The 22003-nt window shown below is 38.3% G+C and overlaps 1 protein-coding gene across 8 annotated transcripts in view; it reads left to right on the top strand.

The window, feature by feature from the left end:
• The window catches only part of Stau2 (staufen double-stranded RNA binding protein 2), a 299224-nt gene that overhangs the window by 33060 nt on the left and 244161 nt on the right, over window positions 1-22003 (top strand). For 2 of the 8 annotated variants that reach the window (XM_021222067.2, XM_029533241.1), the window contains one exon: window positions 9197-9327. The exons of the other annotated variants lie outside the window; for them this stretch is intronic. In XM_021222067.2, the coding sequence (XP_021077726.1) occupies window positions 9214-9327 (114 nt within the window). In that variant the 5' untranslated portion in view covers window positions 9197-9213. The remainder of the gene's footprint in view (window positions 1-9196; window positions 9328-22003) is intronic. 8 annotated transcript variants of the gene reach the window in all.

Genomic DNA, 22003 nt, shown 5'->3' on the forward strand with positions numbered 1-22003 from the left:
GATATTGGAACCTAAGAAAATATGTCAAAGAAAATCAAGAAGCACAAATTCCTGCTGAGAGAAATGAAAGAGCCCCCATGTAAATGGAGAGACTTGATCTCCACCTTTTACCAATATCTTGTGAGTTGAATAACTGAGAAATTGTCCTAGTCACTAAAATTATTGTAACACCAAGGCAATGTTACATTTATGCTTACTTGTACACTTGTAGAATTTTGGAAATTCTGAGTCCTTTACTATACACATCCCCACCTGAGATGGAACAAGCCCCCACACACTCTGCCTTCCTTTACCTTTTGCTTTGTCAACAAGTGGCTTTCTTATAGCTTTTCACTGTCTCACTGGCTGTACTTCTGTGCTTGTCTTAAGACAGTGCTGAGGTACAGTATTGAAGGCTGTGCGTGTTCCCAGTTAACAAAGGTTCTGTCTGATGTGCTTTAAGGAAAAAAAATGCATATTAGGTAAGCTCTGATTCTGCAGGGTTACGGTGCTCTTTTGGTTATGATTTAATGTTAATGAGCCAATAGTATACATACCTTTAAAACAATTTATTTATTTATTTATTTATTTAGAGAGTGAGTGAGTGAGTGAGTGAGTGTTGGCGTACATATGCATGTTGCATGTGTGGAGGTCAGAGGAAAACTTGCAGGCATCAGGAGTCAGTTCTTCTATCCCATGGGCTCCAGGGATCCAACTCAGATCATCAGGCTCAGGGACAAGCCCAATATACATATTTTAAGTAGAGAGTCTTTGAACAGAAACATATGAAGACTGTATTGATGAATTGACAATGTGACCACAGGGTTGCAGGACAATAATCTTTTCTCTTCCCTTCAAGCAGTGGTTCTGTGTTCACTAGTCCTCTTGGCAGGAACATAGAACAGATCTGTCAGTGACACTCTGTTAATAATGAGCACTAACTGTATATCATTTTTATGAATTGCAAGGCAACTTTCTTGATTTCCATCAAATCTGTAGATTTGAGATAATAATATTTCAGTTCTTACATACCTCATTGTTGAAGTGGACAGAATCACTAAAACTTCATATAAGGATTCAATAACTTAGCCAAGACAACAATGTAAAGGAATAACCTAAGAGGCCAAGAATTATAAAGCTCAGTGGAAAGAGTATTGCTGTAAAAGTAGACACATTGATGGAACAGAATAAATCTTTTAGAAATAAAGTCATTTATAGACAAAAGTCATGAGTAGAGGAAGTAGAACCACAAATGGTACTAGAACTTAAAATGACTGAGAACATAAATGTGATACTTCTAGAAGAAAAAAAATGAGACCAATTAGATAAAAATTTCCTTGGTATATCAGCAAATTTAAAAAGAATAAATTGATAAATTGTTAGTATTGATGGATAGCATATTTGGCTTCTTTATGGTTCTTGCTGTTCAGATCATCACTGTGTATCTTATCTAAATTTCTCATAATATTCATATATGTGTTACTGCCTTCGTAGAGGTTGGTACAATTGAAATTTTAATCAACATTATACCCTAGATACTATTAATATCTGTCTCACTTTTCTATTGCTGTGAAAAGACACCATGACCAAGGCAACTTGGGTTCTTGCTTATAGTTTCAGAGGGTTAGTCTATAGTCATCGTGGCTAGGAAGCTAGGAGCTAAACAGTCACAGTGTTGGAGCAGCAGTTGAGAGCTTATATCTTACTGGCATGATGGTGGTGGAGAGAAAGTAAGATTGGGCCTCATGTCACCTTCAGTGACACACTTAGTCCAGTAAGTCCACCCTCCTAATCCTTCCCAGACAGTTCCACTAACTGGGGACTAAGCATCCAAACATGAGCCTCTGGTGGCAGTTTTCATTCAAACCACCACACACCCATTTCCCTATGTCTGTGGCCAGTACTGACATGTTAATTTAAAAATCTCAACAGTGATCTATTATACATTTCAATGAGCTAGAAGTAAGGATTTTCAAAACATTTTAACCATGAAGAAGTGATAAATTTTGAGTTGATAGATATACTTAGCTTGGTTTAAACATTCTACAGCGTGTAATTCACTCCCTTGCTATTTGCTTTAAAACAGATTTATATTTCTTTTTATTGTACTGAAGCAGTACATTTTTTTATGTTTTAAGTTGTCAGTTTTTGCTTAGTGACATCTCCTTTCTTTGTTTTTGTTTTTAATATAGAAAAGTGTTCTGTGTTATAGGATTATAACAAATATGTAGTCAAAGAGCCTCGTGATTTTATATTTTGCATTTAATTATTTTGGAATTTCTGTTTTAGATGTGAACTTGCTGCTTTTCCTAGTGGATAGATGTAGTGGAGTTCAGAACCTGAGTAGGCCAACAGTGGCTTCTGTGTGGACAGCCTTAAGTGTAAGGCTCACTTTGAATGTGAAACTTCACTTTATTAGCTCTGGACAGGTAGCTGCATTTCCCCTAGAGGATGAAAAGCTAGGAGAGGCAAAGTCCTTTCATCTTTGATATTGTTGAAACTTTTTTTGATTTTGCCTTTGAAAGTTTTTTTCCTTGCTAACTCTGATGAGTTCCCTCCAAGAGCTTAGGAGAATAGGAAGCGGGGAGTTGGGAAAGACATGGGACCGGCCTGTGTACTTTCTGAAACAGCTCTTGGGACAGCAGTAGGTATACTGCCTCGCTAGCCATAGCTTTGACTGGGAGTTCTGATGTAGGAAATGTCTGGTGCTTTAATGGGCTCTGGTTTGGTCTCCTACTTCAAATCTCCTATATACGAACTGGACCTAGGCTTCCTCGCTCATATATAGCAGCTAGGCAGCTTGACCTTCATGTGGGTCCTGAACAACTGGAGGGGCGCTATCCTAAAAGCAGTTAGTATGTGGAATATGTTCTACTAGCTGCCTTGTCTTGCCTCTGTGGGAAAGAAAGCCCCTAGCCTCACAGAGGCTTAAAGTGTCAGGGTAGGGCAGCTACCCAGGGGGACCCCACCCACCCAGAGGAAAATGTGAAAGGGGGAGGGGAAGGATTGTGAGAGGGGGTGACCAGGAGGAGGGCAGTGAGCAGGATGTAAAGGGAATAATTGAAAAAAAATTTTTTTTTTAACTTTTATGTGTATGGCTGTTTTTTTGTCTGTGCAGCACATGTGTGCAATTTGAGTGGAGACCAGAAGAGGGCCTCAGATCCCTGTAACTGAAGTTACAGCTAGTTGTGAGCTGTGTGGGCGCTGGGAATTGAACCCTGGTCCTCTGGAATAGTAGCCAGTGCTTTTAACCACCAAGTCATCTCTCCAGGCTCCATTTTTCCTTCATTCTCCTCATGATTCACTTGATTTGTTCAATGTACTGGTGTCAACACTATGTGCAAGTGGACTCTATCTCCAGCCTTTGTCTTTTTTTCCCTTTTTGGAAGCCAGGTCTCAATGTGTAGCTAAGTCTGGACATGAACTTGTAGTCCTTAAGTCCCAACGTCCTAAGGGCTGGAATTACAGATGTGTGGTTGCATGTGCTTTTCTGTGTCTGGTTGAAAAGCTTCAGCCCTCTTTTCTTGTCTTTTGACCTTGAGGAAATCTTGTTTCCTTTAACATTGTTACAATTCTTTAAAACCTATTTTTCCACACTTCTGTGTGCCAGGACTCTGTAAAACAGCCTTGTCATAGTGCCCACCACACTGTAATTTGTAGTACTTGTTAATTGTATACTGGTGTCTCCTACTAGACATCTCTTTTGGAGACAGATATTACCTATATATTGAAAACATTATATTTTTAGTTTGAATAGTCAAGACTTAGAAAGCTTAGGATATTTGTGAAAATATAGTATATCTAAGAATACAGAGTATATTTATACTTTTGTTTGAGATAGTTACTTTTGTAATATTTTATACATATATTTTATAAATATTTTAATTCAAGTTTTATTCTAGTTGTATCTAAGTTATATACAAGTGAATTTCATATCAATTAAGGTAGAATATTCTCTTATGTAGATAGAAGAAACTATATGCATATACATATACATATATGTATACATATATACATATATCATATATATCACTAGCATCTTTATGTTATATATAATACCCTTTCACTAATATCTTTATGTTTTATATTCTTCCTCCTCTCTCCGTCTTTCCTTACCTCCTCCCCAGATAAGTCTCCTCCCCATTATTTAGTGATGATATCTTTACCTTATTGAAAATGTAAACCTATATATTATTGTATATGTTTTGCAATCTGTGTACAGCTAGGTTACATCTAAGTATATCTGTCTGTTTTCCCTACCCATTGCTGGGAATTAAACTCAGAGGGACTCAATTCTGCTGTGCAGACTGCAATGCTGAATTATAGCCTCCAAAAGCCAGGGTGTAATTCTTGACTTTGTAATAGACTGCTTTGTTTGATCCCTTTGTAGCTACTTTATCACACTTTTGGTATAGTTTCAAAACTATTATTTTAAGTCCGAGCTCTGTGAGGTTTCTAAATAACTAATAAGGTTTCTGAATAACAAGGACAAGAGCAGGGTAGTGGTTCATATTTAATCTCAGCATCTAGGAGGCTGAAGTGGGAGCGTTAGAAATTTAGTAGCAGTTTGGGGTAAGTAGCAAATTCCAGGCCAGCCTGATCTACATACCAAGACCCTTTCATAAACAAAAACCAAACTGTTTAAAGTTGTGAAGGAAACCAGTAACTATACTTATTTTTAAAGCTGCCATCTTTAAGCATTTTGATTTTAGTTATGAAGCTTTATCAAACAGGATCTTGAACCCAAACTTGTTGTAAATGGTTTTATTGGATTCATATTAATTTTATGAAGAAAAAGTTCAAATAAATGAAATTAAAGGTTTATACAACACTTTATTACTTGATACTTCCTGAAGAGGATTTAGATCAAGTTTTATTTTCAAACAAGGATTGCAAAAATATAAATTAAAAGATTATACAGCTAAACATTTTCATCTGTATGAAGTTAGCACATTTCTCATCTTGTATCCAGTGGCTGTATGGGTGTATAGGGGCAGAATATACATTGCCACACCCATTTCAGTCATATTCCAAGCCATTTCTCCAGCAGCAGTGGCAATAGAAATAGATGCAATGGTGGTAGGGATACATTATGTAAATGAGCTTGAAACTGCCTCTATGTACATGACCTTTGTTCACTTCCTAACCAGAGGCCTAGGCCTCTTGGCTTAAAAGTTTAGCAATGTCAAAATCAATGTTTTACATATTGTTATTGTTAGATTTCTGCATGGTGGCAGAAGAGCAGAAAAAGGGAGTCTGGCCTTAACTAGGTTAAGGGGACTGTGCTTATTGGTAGACACATGGCAAGGAGGACCAATATTAATCACATGGATGGCTGACCTGTATGTCTCATACCATGCTGACAGATGAGGGAGTTTTAATGCCATGTGGTTGGATGAAGGAATGCATAGACCAAGCATCTGCCCCGCAGAGCTCTGTGATTGAGAGCCACATTCTGAGACACACCTAAATATCCAAGTCCAAAGGAATTGCTAGCCTCTGGATAGCATCCTATATCCTGTGCTTCTGGATGGAGTCACACTCTGTGTGTCACTTGCATGCTTATTGTCCAAGGTCCTCACCACAAAGCTGTGTCTGTATGCCTTCTATAGTGGCCATATTTTACCTATAGCAGCCCTCAAATCTCTGGAGCCTGAGACAATCAGAAGAAATAGATGAGCGTCAAAGCTTTTTGGCAGAAGGAATAAGAGAAGATATTTTTGAGAAAAGCAGTAATCAAAATTATTTATACATTGTAACCTAATTAATACATAAATTTATGTTATTATTAAATAAAAGATATACAAAAAATGTTCACATTATAACAGGTATGTTTTTTTAAATACTTTTTGCATTACTAATATGAGTTCATAGTATTTTGGAATGAAAAGTGCATATTTAATGAAAATGTTATTTTGAGTTTGGCAACATTTTACCATATCAATTATTTCTTATTTTTTACATTTGATTTCATCTATCTGTCTGTCATCTGTTTTGTTTTTGTTTTTTGTTTTAAATAAAATTCCATGTATTTAAACCAATTTACAAATACAAAAAATTCTGCACAAGCCCTGAGCTTGATGGATGCTTACAGTGAATACATGTTAGGGAAAACAAAAAAAAGCAACAACAAAAAAAGGAAATTCAGATAGTTTTTCTTCTATAAAAATGACATGAGATATATTATTACATACTCTTTCAACCAGCAAAATAAGTTCTACAAGGTGTATAATACAAAACAAAACAAAGACAAAACCCCACCAAACCCAAGGGGGTGGCCCAAGGAAACCAAAAAAAAGGGGGAGGGGGGAATCACAGTTCCACAAAACTGTTTGACTTTACAGCATCAGTACCTTTGCAGAAGTATTTACAAAGATCTAAAGAATATTCATCCACTGCGTAGAATATATCACAATTACTTACAGTTGACAGGAAAGTCTAGAAAACTTTAGAGCCTACCAATAATGGTTGTAGGACACCAGAGAATATATTTCCAGTGGCTGCGGTGGTATGAACAGTGTTCATTCTATTCACAAATATTTACAAGATCATATCATCTGTTTTATTTCATCTGTCTGTCTGTCTGTCTATCTATCTATCTATCTATCTATCTATCTATCTATCTATCTATCTATCATGGTTTATTTCTTTATATATTTTGAGAGAAGGTCTTACTATATAGTGCAGGTTGGTCTTCAACTCATGGTCCTGTTGCAGGCTCCTGAGTGTTGGGATTTCAGATATGCATTACCATATCTGCCTGTTTCTGCTTTTTAATTATATCCAGGAAACTGGCCTGTTTCTTGTTCTTGGTTGTTTCTTGTGCTTGTTCATGTCATAGTAATGAGAACTAAAATTGATTATAGCATCAGATCATCAAATTTTTCTATAGTGGGATGAACTGAAGATGTACTTTATAAAGTGCTTCTTTGCATGATTCATAGTGAATAACATACAAGGTAGGTCTTCCTAAACCTATCAAGACTTTTATCTATTTTTTATTCTTTTTCAGAATCACAAGACTAGTTTTGTTTTAGTTTGCAGGACACTTAGGATGTCGAACTCACCAGCTGTACTGGCTCTCAGTCTGTTTGCTTTGATTCATTTTGTTGCTTGTGCTTTACCGAGGATTTATGTAGCTTTCTTAAGAAACCATTTCTTAAGCACAGTGTTTGTGATCAAAACACTATACCATATTATTTTCCTGTCAAGAGCTTTACGAATTTAAAAGAATGTCTTGTTTTGTGTAGTAGGCTGTACTATAAGTTTGTACATGAAGTTCCTAAGTTGCTGTAGTAAACCATAGCATGCATTTAAAACTTAACCTTACAGTGTCTTATGAATTAAATGGATTCCCTCTTCTTCCATTTTTCTGTTTATATTTATTATTTTTATTGTGTCAGGGTCTTCCTGTGTTGCTCAGACTGGTTCTGAAGTCCTCAGCTTAAGAGATGCTTCTGCCTCAGTCTTCCAAGTAGCCAGGACTACAGGTGCATGCACATGCAACTTAGAAGCGGCCAGGACTACAGGTGCATGCACATGCAACTTAGAAGCAGCTAGACCTCAGGCTTTCATCTTATAGAGCAACAGAGGGTTAACGAGCCTCATGACCTAGTAAAGAATTTCTTAAGATATAAAAAGCATAAACCTTAATAGAAAAACACTGATAGCAGTAATATACAAAATAATCCATAAAACCCAGCAGAGACCCTTCACAGTGAGCCATAACATAAAATGGTTAACTTTACTAGTAACTTAGGCATGCAGAAAAATCCAAACACTAGTGGGATATCATTAGGTAAGCATCAACTTGTGAGTGAAATTAAGATACATGATTATATTTCACGTTTTCAAGTTTGAAGCATTGGAAGGTTGTGTGACACAGTCATTCTGAGAGCCACTTGGCTCTTAAGGGTGTGAAGAATTTAGCTCCTAAATGTCTCAATATAGGGGTGGATAAAAATCGGCTGTAGTAGTGCCAGGGACATTCTGTAATCGTTAAAAGGTAACACAGAAATCAGTGTCAGTTAAAATCCCAACATACTGGAGAGACAGTATCTGAGAATACTAAAGTTATAATGCTATACATGGGAATTAAAAGCCAGATATAGCAGGACTACTTCCTTATGACTCATCTATCTATCTATCTATCTATCTATCTATCTATCTATCTATCTATCTATCTATCTATCTACAAATATATTTTACACACTATACCATTTATACATTCTAAATTCATCTTGGTAATCTTTGCAAAAGAGTAAAGGTACCTTATGAAAGTGGAGCACAGTTTGCTTCTTTTTAAAGATAATATTCATAACTACAGAACAATGTTCAAAGCAAATGTTGCAAATGTCAACAGTTTTAATGTTGGGTACTGATAGAAACATTTAATTTTTCCTCTTTCTGCCTCTTTTGTGTTGTTTTGAGACAGGATCTTGTGATGTAGCCTAGTCTGGCCTACAACTTGAAGTCCGACTTTTCTTCAAAAGTAGAAAAAGACCGATAATTTTTCTACATGTTGCTTTTAGATTTTTCTTAAAATATTAGAAGAAAATGTTTAATTTGCTTTAGGGTTACCCGAACTGTTTTGCAGACCTAATATTTACCCTTAGGACGTTATCCCTAAGTTTGGAACCTTTTCTATGCCAAAGCAAAAGGAAAAGTATTGATTGTTTGAAAGGGTGTACGATCAGTTGGTAGAGGGTTTACCTGCCCTGTAGGAAGCCTGGGTTCGATCCCTACATGAGACTGGATGTGGTGCTTACACCTGTAGTCCCAGCACTGGTCACGTTGTTTACAGAGTAAGTTTGAGTTTAAGGCTGTCCAGGGATATATGAGACCCTACCGTAAAGAAGACAATTTGTTTTTGTAGTACTAAGACTTAAGAAACATATCTGATAATAGTAAACTTTTGTTGAGAGAAAAGGAAATGTTATACTATAAATTAAAAGCTATTTTATAATTAAGTATGGTGGTTATATGTATATAGAGAATAACTTAGATAAGAAAAAGGTATCTTTGTTTATTGTTCAAGATTTGCTTCATTCTTCTATTGCACGTGCTGGAAGACATTACATGATATAAGAATTTTAATACAAATTTATGAAAATAATTTAGCTATATAATCTAACTTTAGTCTAAAAAGTCAAAGCTAGTTTTTCTTCCACTTTAAAAGTCATTCTTGACAAACACTTTACAGCCTTTTTATTTGCAGCTTCTCTCCACGATAAAATGGCAAATCCCAAAGAGAAAACTCCAGTGTGTCTGGTAAATGAGTTAGCCCGTTTCCATAGCATCCAACCCCAGTATAAGCTTCTGAATGAAAGCGGGCCTGCTCATTCGAAGGTAAGGTTACAAAGAGAGGCGGTGATTATGCCACTCAATGTCAGACCTAATTTGTCAGGTGTTCATCATGCTCTGTTTGGGGGTGGTAGTAGATGGCTGAAGACATTTAAGTCAAGCCTCATTGTAATGTGTTGTTTTGTAAAGCTTTCAGATGCAGTACTTTGTAAGAACACCTTGAAGCCATAGGATTTGAACATTTTGTAATTGAAGGATCTCAGTTATAGGAATGTTAAGTGTCTTGTTAGGAAATTGTCAATGTCAGCACTGGCACTTACATATGCAGTATGGTGTTCTTCCCAGCAAATCAGAGCTGGTAGAACTGGGATGGGCTGAGCAGGTATTGCAGTGGTTAAATATCAGTACATCTTGTCCAGTATGATATTTAATTTTAAGATCCACCATTTATAAAAGAAATTGGAAGTTGGTGTGTAGCACTATTATTTGTGTGTTTACTTGTAGTGTTCTTTTTTTAAAAAGACAGTTTTTATTTATAGTTACATATACATATATTTTACATATATTTCCTTCACACACACACACACACACACACACACACACACAAACACATTACATATATACACACATACACATATACATACATATTAATTACAAAGAAATCTAGTACATCTATGTTTGAGCTCTGTTCATCTCTTGGAAAACATTTCAGTTGTGAATGGTTTTCCCTGACACATTTTTTTAATTTATTGATTTATTTATTATTATTTTCTTTATTTACATTTCAAATGCTATCCCAAAAGTTCCCTATACCCTCCTCCCCCACCCCTGCTCCCCTACCCACCCACTCCCACTACTTGGCCCTGGCCTTCCCCTGTGCTGGGTCATAAAAAGTTTACAACACCAAGGGGCCTCTCTTCCCAATGATGGCCGATTAGGCCATCTTCTGCTACATATGCAGCTAGAGACACGAGCTCAGGGGGTACTGGTTAGTTCATATTGTTGTTCCACCTACAGGGTTGCAGCCCCGTACAACTAACTCCTTGGGTACTTTCTCTAGCTCCTCCATTGGGGGCCCTGTGTTCCATCCAATAGCTGACTGTGAGCATCCACTTCTGTGTTTGCCAGGCACTGGCATAGCCTCACAAGAGGTCAGGGTCCCTTCAGCAGAATCTTGCTGGCATGAGCATTAGTATCTGGGTTTGGTGGATACAGGAATGGATACAGAAACTGTGGTACATTTACACAATGGAGTACTACTCAGCTATTAAAAACAATGAATTTATGAAATTCTTGGACAAATGGATGGATCTGGAGGATATCATCCTTAGTGAGGTAACCCGATCACAAAAGAAGTCACTAGATATGCACTCACTGATAAGCGGATATTAGCCCAGAAACTTAGAATATCCAAGATACATTTTGCAAAACACAAGAAAACCAAGAAGGATGACCATCGTGTGGATACTTCATTCCTCCTTAGAATAAGGAACAAAATACCCATGAAAGGATATAGGTACAGAGACAAAATTTAGAGCTAAGATGAAAGGATGGACTATCCAGAGACTACCCCATCCGGGAATCCCTGACACATTTTAAGTTGGGTATTTTGAAAGTTGTGGATTTTTGTACATACTATGTAAACAATTGGTTCTGTGAGAGTGGTTAACCTATAAAGCATGTAGCATTAGGGATATTTGGGTGTTTTCTGTCTTGTACAAAGCAAGGAAAATAGGTGCAACTGTAGTCTGTTGGGTTTGTTTGTTCTTAGCTTTTCTGGAGGCATGCTGGGCAGTATCCATGCCACCTCTTGTTCTTCTGGGACAGGGAAAGCTGTTGTGGTCTTGTTCTAGCTGCCTGACTGTGGAGCCTGCTCTTAACTGTGTCAGACTGTTTATGTCACATATCTTATGGGATTCTCAAAAGTAACAGTGTTAAACTATTCCCCTTAGTTCCCCTCCCCTTTTCTTTTTTTCTTTGTAGGGCCATCTCTCTATCTTTACTTTCTCTGCCAGTTGTTCCTCCCCTTCTTCTCTGTCAGCAATTTCTCGTTCCAGTGGATTATTCCCATCAGCATACAGGCATGCTGTTAGTTTTTCTGTCTTGAAAATTATCTGACAGTATGTCTTCCTTAGTTCCTGTAATCATCTCTGTCCTGTGTAGATTTGTGCAGGAGAGATCCCTACTAGCTGGTTCTGGTTCCTCTCTAGTCCGTTTTGCTCCTACCACCCCCATGGATTTTCCAGTGGCAGCCAACCAGCACCTCTTATAAACAGTGCCTTGGTCATCAGGCCTGTCTTCCAAACCTGCCAGCTGTGCGTGGGACAGGGGAGATGTGTTAACCTCCTTGTTGAAATGTTCTTCCTTTGGCTCTATCTTCTGTGCCACAGGCCATGTGTATATATTTTTAAGGTTATTTTTAGTGTTAAAATGTTTTTTGTCGAGATGTCTTGTATTCCCGTGTGGTTTCAGGCTCAATGCCCTGCCTCGTCTTCCTGAGGTAGGATCACTGGCCACATTTTAAGTTCAGTTAGATCCTCCTTTTCCTGATCTTTTAGAGCTTTTTAGTTTGTAGGGCCCTCTTTTCACACCTGGTGTCTTCTCCTGACTACATCTGTGCCCTGTACCTGTGACTGACATAAACATGCTACCAGCTCGAAGATTTGAGTCTCTACCTCAGACGCTGCCTTGGGCCTCTGGTTGCCTGTTCATTGTCTCCACCTGATTTTGGTCACGTGTCTCTCCTTTATATTTTCGTAGTGTTTACTACTTTCAGATAATTTATTGTTTTTCCTTTTCTAGTAAGAGTCACCTCTGAGGACAGGATAGTAATTAGTGTTTGTTGAATGAGTAAATGAGTAAACAGTGTGGTGAACAGTTCACTTAGTTCTTTGTGTGCATAGATGGGAGCTAGCTTTTCTCAAAGATAACAGTGGAAGTGGGATCATAATTGATTTTCACTGTGAATTGAAAGGAATGGAGAAATATAAAGTATCGCTTAGAAAACTGGAATCTAATTATCCCCTAAACAGACTTTAACATAACGAGCAAATGAACTGGGATTATAGCTCACTCGTACATGCAAGGCTCTAACATCAGTGCTCAGTTCTACAAGAAGTAAAAACAGACCAACAATAATAAGGAAAAAGTATTTAAGCAATCTTGTTGCTTAGTTCTTCTAAGTCTGTTAATGGAAGACAAATTAAGAAAGAAAAGTATTTTTTAATTTTATTATTGAATTTTTCTAACATTTAAATTTTTAAAAATGCATATTAATAAGTATCTGTTAATTCTTTTATTTGGAGATATAAGTTTACTAATTATGCTTCATTAATGGTTTACTGTGGGCACATGAAATCATTTCTTCTCTTTTCCTTTTCATCCCTTCTTTCCTTCTCTTCTTTTCCTGGATAGCCTGGGCTGTCCTGGCCCCTGTCTGTGGTCCCCCTGCCTCAGCTTTGTGTACTGACTGCAGATGTGTGCTGCTCTTTTCAGCCAGACAGCCAGGTAGTTTTCTTAAACCAAACAAGTGCTTTAGGACTTTGCAATTCTATTTTGGCAGTAGGATTTTGTTTTTTGAATATGGTTCTTTATTTAACATTTTTATTTATTCTTCTCTCATACAATGCATGTCATAGCTTTCCCTCTCTCCACTCTCCCAAGTTCCCACTCTCTACTCTCCACTCTGCCTAGAATCATTCCACACCCCCTCCCTAGCTCCCAGCATTAAAGAACAGGCCTCCCAGGGACAGTAACCAAACATGGCACAGCAAGATAAAAAAACAAAAACAAAACAACCCAGGTACAGACACTTCCATTAAGGCTGAAGGAGGTAACCCACTTGGAGGAAGAGCTCCCGAAAGCAGATTCAGGGTCTCTGGTTTTATGTTGAAGTCTTTAATCTACTTGGACTTGAGTGTTGTGCAGGGTGACAAATCTGGATCTATTTGTATTTTTCTACATGCAAATATCCAGATAGTCCAGCACCATTTGTTGAAGATACTCTTTTTTCCCCATTATGTATTTTTGTCTCCTTTATAAAAAAATCAGGTGCCTGTAGGAGTATGGATTTATGTGTGGATCTTTGATCTTATTCCATTGATCAACATGTTTGTTTTTATGCCAATACCATGAGAGTTTTTATTACTGTAGTTGTAGTACAGCCTAAAATCTGGACTGGTTACACCTCAGGAAATTCTATTATTGTTCAGGATGTTTTAGTTATCCTGTTTTTTTTTTCTATATAAAATTAAGTATTGTCCTTTCAAGGTCTGTGAAGAATTTTTTTGAAATTTTGATGGGAATTGCATGGAACCTGTAGATTGCTTTTGGTAGGACAGCCATTTTTAGTATGTTAATCCTACTGATCCATGAGCATAGGAGATCTTTCCATCTTCTGATCTCTTTTCCAATTTCTTCCTTCAAATCCTGAAGTTCTTTGTCGTACAAGACTGGCTTTCTTGGTTAGACCCCAACATATTTTGTTTTATTTGAGGCTATTATGAAGGTATTGTTTTCCTGGTTTCTTTCTCAGCCCATTTGTTGTTTGTATATAGGAGGGCTACTCTTTTGTTTTTTGTCCTTGAAGTTTTATTTTGTTTTTTTGAGTTACTCTTGTATCCATCCACTTATCTGCTGTAGGAGTTTCCTGGTAGAATTTTTGGGATCACTTAATATAAATTGTTATACATCTAAAAATAGCAATACTTTGACTTCTTCCTTTCCAATTTGTATCTCCCCCCAATCCCCAAGACAGGGTTTCTCTGTGTAGCCCTGGCTTTCCTTGAACTCACTCTGTAGACCAGGCTGGCCACGAACTCAGAAATCCGCCTGCCCCTGCCTTCCAAGTGCTGGGATTCAAGGCGTGCGCCACCACTGCCCGGCCATTTTGTATCCCCTTGGTCTCTTTCAGTTTTCTTATTGCTCTGGCTAGACCTTCAAGTACACTTTGAATAGATATGGAGAGAGTGGGCAGCCTTGTCTTGTCCTTCATTTTAGTGGAATATCTTTAAGTTTTTCTCCATTTAATTTGATACTGGCTATCAGCTTGCTGTATATCACCTTTATTATATTTAGGTATTTGTCTTGTATCCGTAATCTTTCCAGGACTTTTATCATAAAGGGGTATTGGATTTTGTCAAAGGCTTTTCTGTATCTAATGAGATAATCATGTGGTTCTTTTTCCTTTCAGTTTGTTTGTATGGTAGATTATATTGATTTTTTTTTTTTTTTATGTTGAACCATTCCTGCATCTCTGGGATGAAGCCTACTTGGTCATGGTGGATGATTTTTTTTTTTTTTTTGATGTGTTCTTGGGTTCAGTTTGCTACTATTTTATTGAAAGTATTTTTACATCTATGCTCATGAGGTAAATTGGACTGTAATTGTCTTTCTTTGTGGAATCTTTGTGTGGATTGGGTATCAGAGTGACTATGGCTTCATAAATTGAATTTGGCAATGCTCCTGTCTTTATTTTGTGGAATAATTTGAGTATTGATATTAGGTCTTCATTGAAAGTCTGGTAGGATTCTTTTGTAAAACCATCTGGCCCTGGGCTTTTATTATTATTATTTTTTTGGGGGGGACTTTTAATGATGCTTTTATTTCCTTCTGGGCTGTGGGTCTATTTATATTGTTTATCTGACCTTGACTTAACTTTGATAAGAGGTATCTATTGAGAAAACTATTTCTTTTAGATTTTTTTAGTTTTGTGAAGTAGAGGTTTTAAAAGTATAACTTAACGATTCTTTGGATGTATTTCCTCAGAATCTGTTGTTGTGTCCCACTTTTTGTTTGTGATTTTATTAATTTGGATATTCTGTCTCTGTCTTTTAGTTAGTTAGAATAAGGGTTTGTCTATATTGTTGATTTTCTCACAGAACCAACTCTGTTTTATTGATTCTTTTTTTGTTCTCTATGTTTCTATTTTATTCAGCACTCAGTTTGAGTATTTTCCTGCTGTCTACTATTTGGGTATGCATCTTTTTTGTTGTTGTTCTAGAGCTTTCAAGTGTGTTGTTAAGTTGCTAGTATGAAATCTGTCTAGCTTTTTTTTTTTTTGATGTAAGCACTTAGTACTATGAACTCTCCTCTTAGTACCACTTTCATTGTGTCTCAGAAGTCTGAGTATATTGCTCTCGAATATAATTTTTTAATGAAATATAGACAAAATGGTTTTTTATGCTAACATAAAAACACAATGAAATATTTTTATTAGATATTTTCTTCATTTATATTTCAAATGCTATCCCCAAAGTCAACTCTGTTTTAAATAGAAATCAAAGTTCAAGATTACCAGAAGCTTAGAGGCATAAATTAACCCTATATATATTTATTTGCATACGTATAGCCTGATCCAACATGGTCTCCAGATCGTGGCCATGACAACACGCGTAGAGCTGGGGAAGGGATGAAGTGAACAGTACTTTGACATTTTATGTATTCACACAAAATTGGAAGTCTATAACGTAAGGCATGTGGGAAGAATTCAGCATATTCATTAAAACATAAAATAAAATCGATGGCGTTTCTTTTCTAATGGTTAGTTACCTGAGGTTCCCTGCCAGCCACCTGCTTGCTTGCTTCCTTCCTTTTATATGCATGAGTGTTTGGTCTAGATGTATGTCTACACCACGTGCATGCCTGAGGTATGAACAGATCAGAAGAGGGTGCAGTACCCTGGAGCTGAAGCTGATGCAGGAGAGCTGGGAACTGAACTCGGGTCCTCTGTCAGAGCATCTCATGCTTGAAACAGCTGAGCCATATGTCCAGCCCCATTACCCAGTGGCTTTAAAATCAAGTCATCATTTTCATTTTACAAAATTCTGGCTACATTTGCCAGCTTGATCTTAGTTCTGCATTGCTAGCATGTGACATTGAGCAACTAAATAAAAAGACTCAGTTTATTTATTTATTCATTTATTTTTTGGTTTTTGAGACAGGGTTTCTCTGTATAGCCCTGGCTGTCCTGGAACTCACTTTGTAGACCAGGCTGGCCTCGAACTCAGAAATCCGCCTGCCTCTACCTCCCGAGTGCTGGGATTAAAGGCGTGTGCCACTACCGCCCAAGACTCAGGTTTTAAATCTGTAGGCTGAGAAATATATGGTATACTGGGCTGACCATCTTTCAAACAAAATAATTGCCCAGTATGTATTCTGTATGCACATTATCCAGTATGTATTCTGTATGCACACGTGCATGTGGTGGGCAGGTGTGATCACTGTGCAGGTGCTTAAGGAGGGTAGACAATGCGATCAGTTGTCTTGCTTGCTTGCTCTTCACCCTGTTCTCTGAGACTGGTTTTCTTACTGCAGCTGAACGTGCTGTTTTGGCTAGCCTGGCTGGCTGCTGAGCCCTCTGATCGTCTGTCTCTGCTCTTTATCATTGTGGTGCCATGCTACTGCACCCAGCTTCTCCATAGTGTTCTGGGGATTCAGGTCCCCGATGCTTGTGCAGCAAACACTTAGCACACTGATTCCTCTCTCGAAGCCCTTGGATTGTAATTCTTGAGGATCACGTTAATACTGAAGCATCCAGATAATTTTAGCTATTTGCTAGTGGTTTATAGGATTGAACAATTTTGGAAAAAGGGCCATTAGGTACCCATTATGTAATAGCCACTGTTAATTACACTTAAAATAGAAATGAAATAAGATACATTTAATCCTATTAGAAGCTTAGATTTATAGCATTATTTACCTTTTCTCAAGAACTTTATTACATGGTAGACTCAGAAAAATTAAAAATTTCAGTTAGAAAATATTTAAGACAGATATGCAGAAGCATGCCCACATTAGCAATATGTTGCTCAGATTATTTTACTTAACTCTCTTTCCAGTAGAGGTTTTAATTTCATTTTTTAAAATATTGAACTAGGAACTCACTGTATAGCATAGGCTGGTCTCAGACTCAGTGATCCTCTGCCCTTGCCTGCCCAGTGCTGGGGTTACAGGATGTGCATTGCTGCTGGTAAGTGCCTTTCTCTTCATCTGATAAGGAGCTTAAGAATATCATTCTGCTATTGCATCAGTGACCAAGTAACAGTAAACATTGCAGAGCGTGTGATCCATGTTTGCCTTTTCTCTGTTGACTCAGGTACCTGCTTATATTTGCTGTGTTTAAATAGGATCCAAGCGAGGATCACATTCAATTTTACCTTGTGTTTATTGATATTACCTTTCCTTTCCATTGTCTCACTGATATGCTGAGTTGAAGGCCGAGTTACTTGTCTTGTGTTTTTTGTTCCGTATTTTCTGCACAGCTTTGTGTTTACCTTTGTTGGTTCATCTGGGGTCTCACAGACTAGCCTTGAACTGGCCTTTGGGGTGTCTTGCCCGAGCCCCCCTGTGTGCTGGAGTCACTACACCCGACATCTGTCCCAGGTGTAGACATGGGGCGTTTGTATTTCATCATTTGGGAAAATACAATTAGGACAGACCGAGTATTTTGAACTATAGACTGTGCCTTTTGAATTCGTATTCTTTTTTGTTTAAAATCATTTTTTTAATATAAATCTTTTTTTATTTATTATATTTAAGTACACTGTAGCTGTCTTCAGACACTCCNGAAGAGGGCGTCAGATCTTGTTAGGGATGGTTGTAAGCCACCATGTGGTTGCTGGGATTTGAACTCTGGACCTTCGGAAGAGCAGTCGGGTGCTCTTACTCACTGAGCCATCTCACCAGCCCTTGAATTCGTATTCTCGGGTAAAACAAAGTCATGATTTTGTATGGATAGCTGCTGTAGGACTGCAGGAGAAGGAATGGGGCTAGTGGAGGGGAGAGGTCTAGGGCAGAGCAGTAGAGCAGATGTCAGCAGAGACTGGGGACATCTTTGCTGCTTCAGTGTAATCCTGATGCCTTTTTTAGTTTAAGCTACAGTAGAAGTGTTCATGCTCAATTTTATGCCTATGTGAACAAAATCAAACACTCCCGGTGTCCTACAAAGATTTCTCATGTGCCTATGGTTTACCTTTATGCCCACGACCGTGGTAGCTAGTGATCTGTTTTCTGTAACCAACAATCATCATTCTTTCTCTAGACCTTCACATCACGTGGTTGTTTATATGTGCTCCCACTGGCTTCTCACCTAGCACAGTCATTCACATCTCAGGTTTTATGGGTATCGGCATTTCTTTTTATTCCTTGTGTGGTTGTAGCACTTTTTAAAATTCACCACTTGATGGATATTTTCATTTCATCTTTTTGCTATTATAATGATTCTTTGAAGGTTTGTTACATTCCATTTTTGGTGTGTTTGTATACATGTATTAGTAGGAATATGTGGTTTTATTTTTGTCTTTGGCAGTAGTTTGGGATAGGCACGTGTGTGGCACGGGTGTGACTGGTGTGAGTTTAAGTTGCTGAGAAGCTGCTTTTGAAGGCTGGCATTGGACATCCCTGTCAGCTTTTACTTTCTTTGTATAGCCATGGCTGTCCTGGAATTCACAAATCTGCCTGCCTCTGCCTCCTAGGTGACAGGAATTTGTAGGATATGCTCAATCTCTTATGTTTTTCTTTTCTTTTGAACAGAATTTCTTCCCCTATCCTGAATCATGTATTCCATGCTGGCCTCATAGTATCGACAGTCTTTCTGGCTTCAGCCTTTCGATGCTAGGATGCAGGCTTGAGTCAGTACAACTGGCTGGTCTTACTAAATGTAATTAATACTCTAGGTGTACAGCCACTCTGCCCTTAGTTTTATTTTGTGTTTCTGTAATGACTGTAATGTCAGTCTTTTTTTTTTTTTTTTTGTGGTTCTGGGTTTTATTTTTATGTATTTCTTGAGACACAGTCTCCTTACATAGCTTTGGCTGTCCAGGGACTCACTCTGTAGACCAGGCTGGCCTCAAAATCACAGAGATCTGCCTGCCTCTGCATGCAGAGTGCTGGGATTAAAGGCGTGTGCTACTGTCTTGTTAATGGGAGTGGGTATTTTTAGTCAAGTGCCTTTTCAAATATTTCACTTGTTTTTAGTAGATTATTTTGAGGTTTGTTCTATTCCATTTTTTTTGTTGTGTTTGTAGTTTTAAGCAGTTGCCTGTGACTATATCATAGAAAATGAAGTGGAGTTACAAAGTAGCAATACAGTTCAGTAGTTTTAATATTTATGCATTATTTTGCCTTACTAGGAATCTCTTTTTAAAATTTTTTATTAGATATTTTCTTCATTTATATTTCAAATGCTATCCCCTTTCCTAGTTTCCTCTCTGAAAGTCCCCTATACCCTCCCCCTACCCTGCTCCCCAACCCACCCACTCCCACTTCCTTGCCCTGGCATTCCCCTGTACTGGGACATATGATCTTCACAAGACCAAGGGCCTCTCCTCCTATTGATGGTCGACTAGGCCATCCTCTGCTACATGTGCAACTAGAGACACAAGCTCTGGGGGTTTACTGGTTAGTTCATATTGTTGTTCCTCCTATAGGGTTGCACACCCTTTTAGTGCCATGGATCGGGCCTAGTCGGTCCCCCTCAATCCGTGGGAATCAGGGGTTCAGACAGATGGGCATAGAATTGGCGGGAATTGACAGACAGATGCAGACATGAGAGAGTGTGCTGGATCTGAATGTAATTTGTCAAAACGAGCATCAGACTTTTTATACAGAAGAAAATAGGGAAGTTAGGTGACATACCTGCAAGGTACAATGAGGTTACAGGATGCTTAATGACTCTTACACAAAACAGAGGAATGCAAACACTAAGGACTGGCAGGAACCAGCTGGGATAAAATTCAGTGTTAACAACTGGGATCAAAAGCAGCCTGACCTAAGGTCAGCTTAATCTTAGAAGCCAGGGGCAAGGGCTTCGAGCCCTTGCTATAGTTCCTATTCTAGTCTATTGTATAGTCCACCTTCCCCTTAGGCCATTGTAAATTCATGTGTATGGGTGTAACTCAGCTATCTGTAGTTCTAAGCACCTACTCTGGTTCCTCCCTAGACCACAACCTTCCTTCTTCCTAGATAATGGTAAATTCCTGTGTAGGGCAGTGACTTAGCTAGTCATGCCCAGGGTCAGCTTAAGGACTGACTGCTTAGGACTGTGAAGACTCTAACTTAGCTATATATCAAAAATTTAATCCTTAGAAGCACTTATAATAAAGCAATATTAAGGGAAAGCACACAGATCCATTTGCCAATTAAAGCAAGGACATTGGAGTATTCATTATACAGGATGCCACAGTTCCAGGAGACTAAGTTTCCGTGAACTCTTCACCTCGGGGCGGCGCCCAGGTTTTTCGGCCTGTCAGGCGGGTCACTACTGGAGTGGATGTAGCACTTTAGCTCTTTGGGTACTTTCTCTAGCTCCTTCATTGGGGGCCCTGTGTTCTATCCAATAGATGACAGTGAGCATCCACTTCTGTATTTGCCAGGCACTGGCATAGCCTCACAAGAGGTAGCTGTTATCAGGGTCCTGTCACCAAAATCTTGCTGGCATAGGCAATAGTGTCTGAGTTTGGTGGTGGTTTCTGGGATGGATCCCCGGGTGGGACAGTCTCTGGATGGTCCTTCCTTCCATCTCAGCTCCGAACTTTGTCTCTGTAACTCCTTCCATGGGTATTTTGTTCCCCATTCTAAGGAGGAATGAAGTATCCACACGTTGGTCTTCCTTCTTCTTGAGTTTCATGTATTTTGCAGATTATATCTTGGGTAGTCTAAGTTACTGGGGTCATATCTGCTTATCACTGAGTGAATATCATGTGTGTATTACCTCACTCAGGATGATATCCTCCAGATCCATCCATTTGCTTAAGAATTTCATGAATTCATTGTTTTTAATAGCTGAGTAGTACTCCATTGTGTAAATATACCACATTTTCTGTATCCATTCCTCTGTTGAAGGATATCTGGGTTCTTTCCAGCTTCTGTCTATTATAAATAATGCTGCTATGAACATAGTGGAGCATGTGTCCTTATTACAAGTTAGAACATCTGGGTATATGCCCAGGAGAGGTATTGGTGGATCTTCCAGTAGTACTATGTCCGATTTTCTTAGGAACCACCAGACTGACTTCGAGAGTGGTGGTACTAGCTTGCAATCCCACCAACAATGGAGGAGTGTTCTTCTTTCTCCACATCCTCACCAGCATCTGCTGTCACCAGAATTTTTGATCTTAGCCATTCTGACTGGTGTGAGGTAGAATCTCAGGGTTGTTTTGATTTGCATTTCCCTAGTGATTAAGGATGTTGAGCATTTTTTCAGGTGCTTCTCAGCCATTTGGTATTCCTCAGTTGAGAATTCTTTTTTTAGCTCTGTATCCCATTTTTTAAATAGGGTTATTTGATTTTCTGGAGGCGAGCTTCTTGAGTTGTTTATATATATTGGATATTAGTCCCCTATCTGTTTTAGGATTGGTAAAGATCCTTTCCCAATCTGTTGGTGGCCTTTTTGTCTTATTGACAGTGTCTCTTGCCTTACAGAAGCTTTGCAATTCTATGAGGCCCTATTTGTTGATTCTCTTACAGCACAAGCCATTGCTGTTCTGCTCAGGAATTTTCCCCCTGTGCCCATATCTTCGAAGCTTTCCCCCACTTTCTCCTCTAAAAGTTTCAGTGTCTCTGGTTTTATGTGGAGTTCCTTGATCCATTTAGACTTGAGCTTTGTACAAGGAGATAAGAATGGATCAATTCACATTCTTCTACATGATAACTGCCAGTTGTACCAGCACCATTTGTTGAAAATGCTGTCTTTTTTCCACTGGATGGTTTTAGCTCCTTTGTC

This window comes from Mus pahari, chromosome 22, assembly GCF_900095145.1.
Source record: "Mus pahari chromosome 22, PAHARI_EIJ_v1.1, whole genome shotgun sequence".
Taxonomy (NCBI): Eukaryota; Metazoa; Chordata; class Mammalia; order Rodentia; family Muridae; genus Mus; species Mus pahari.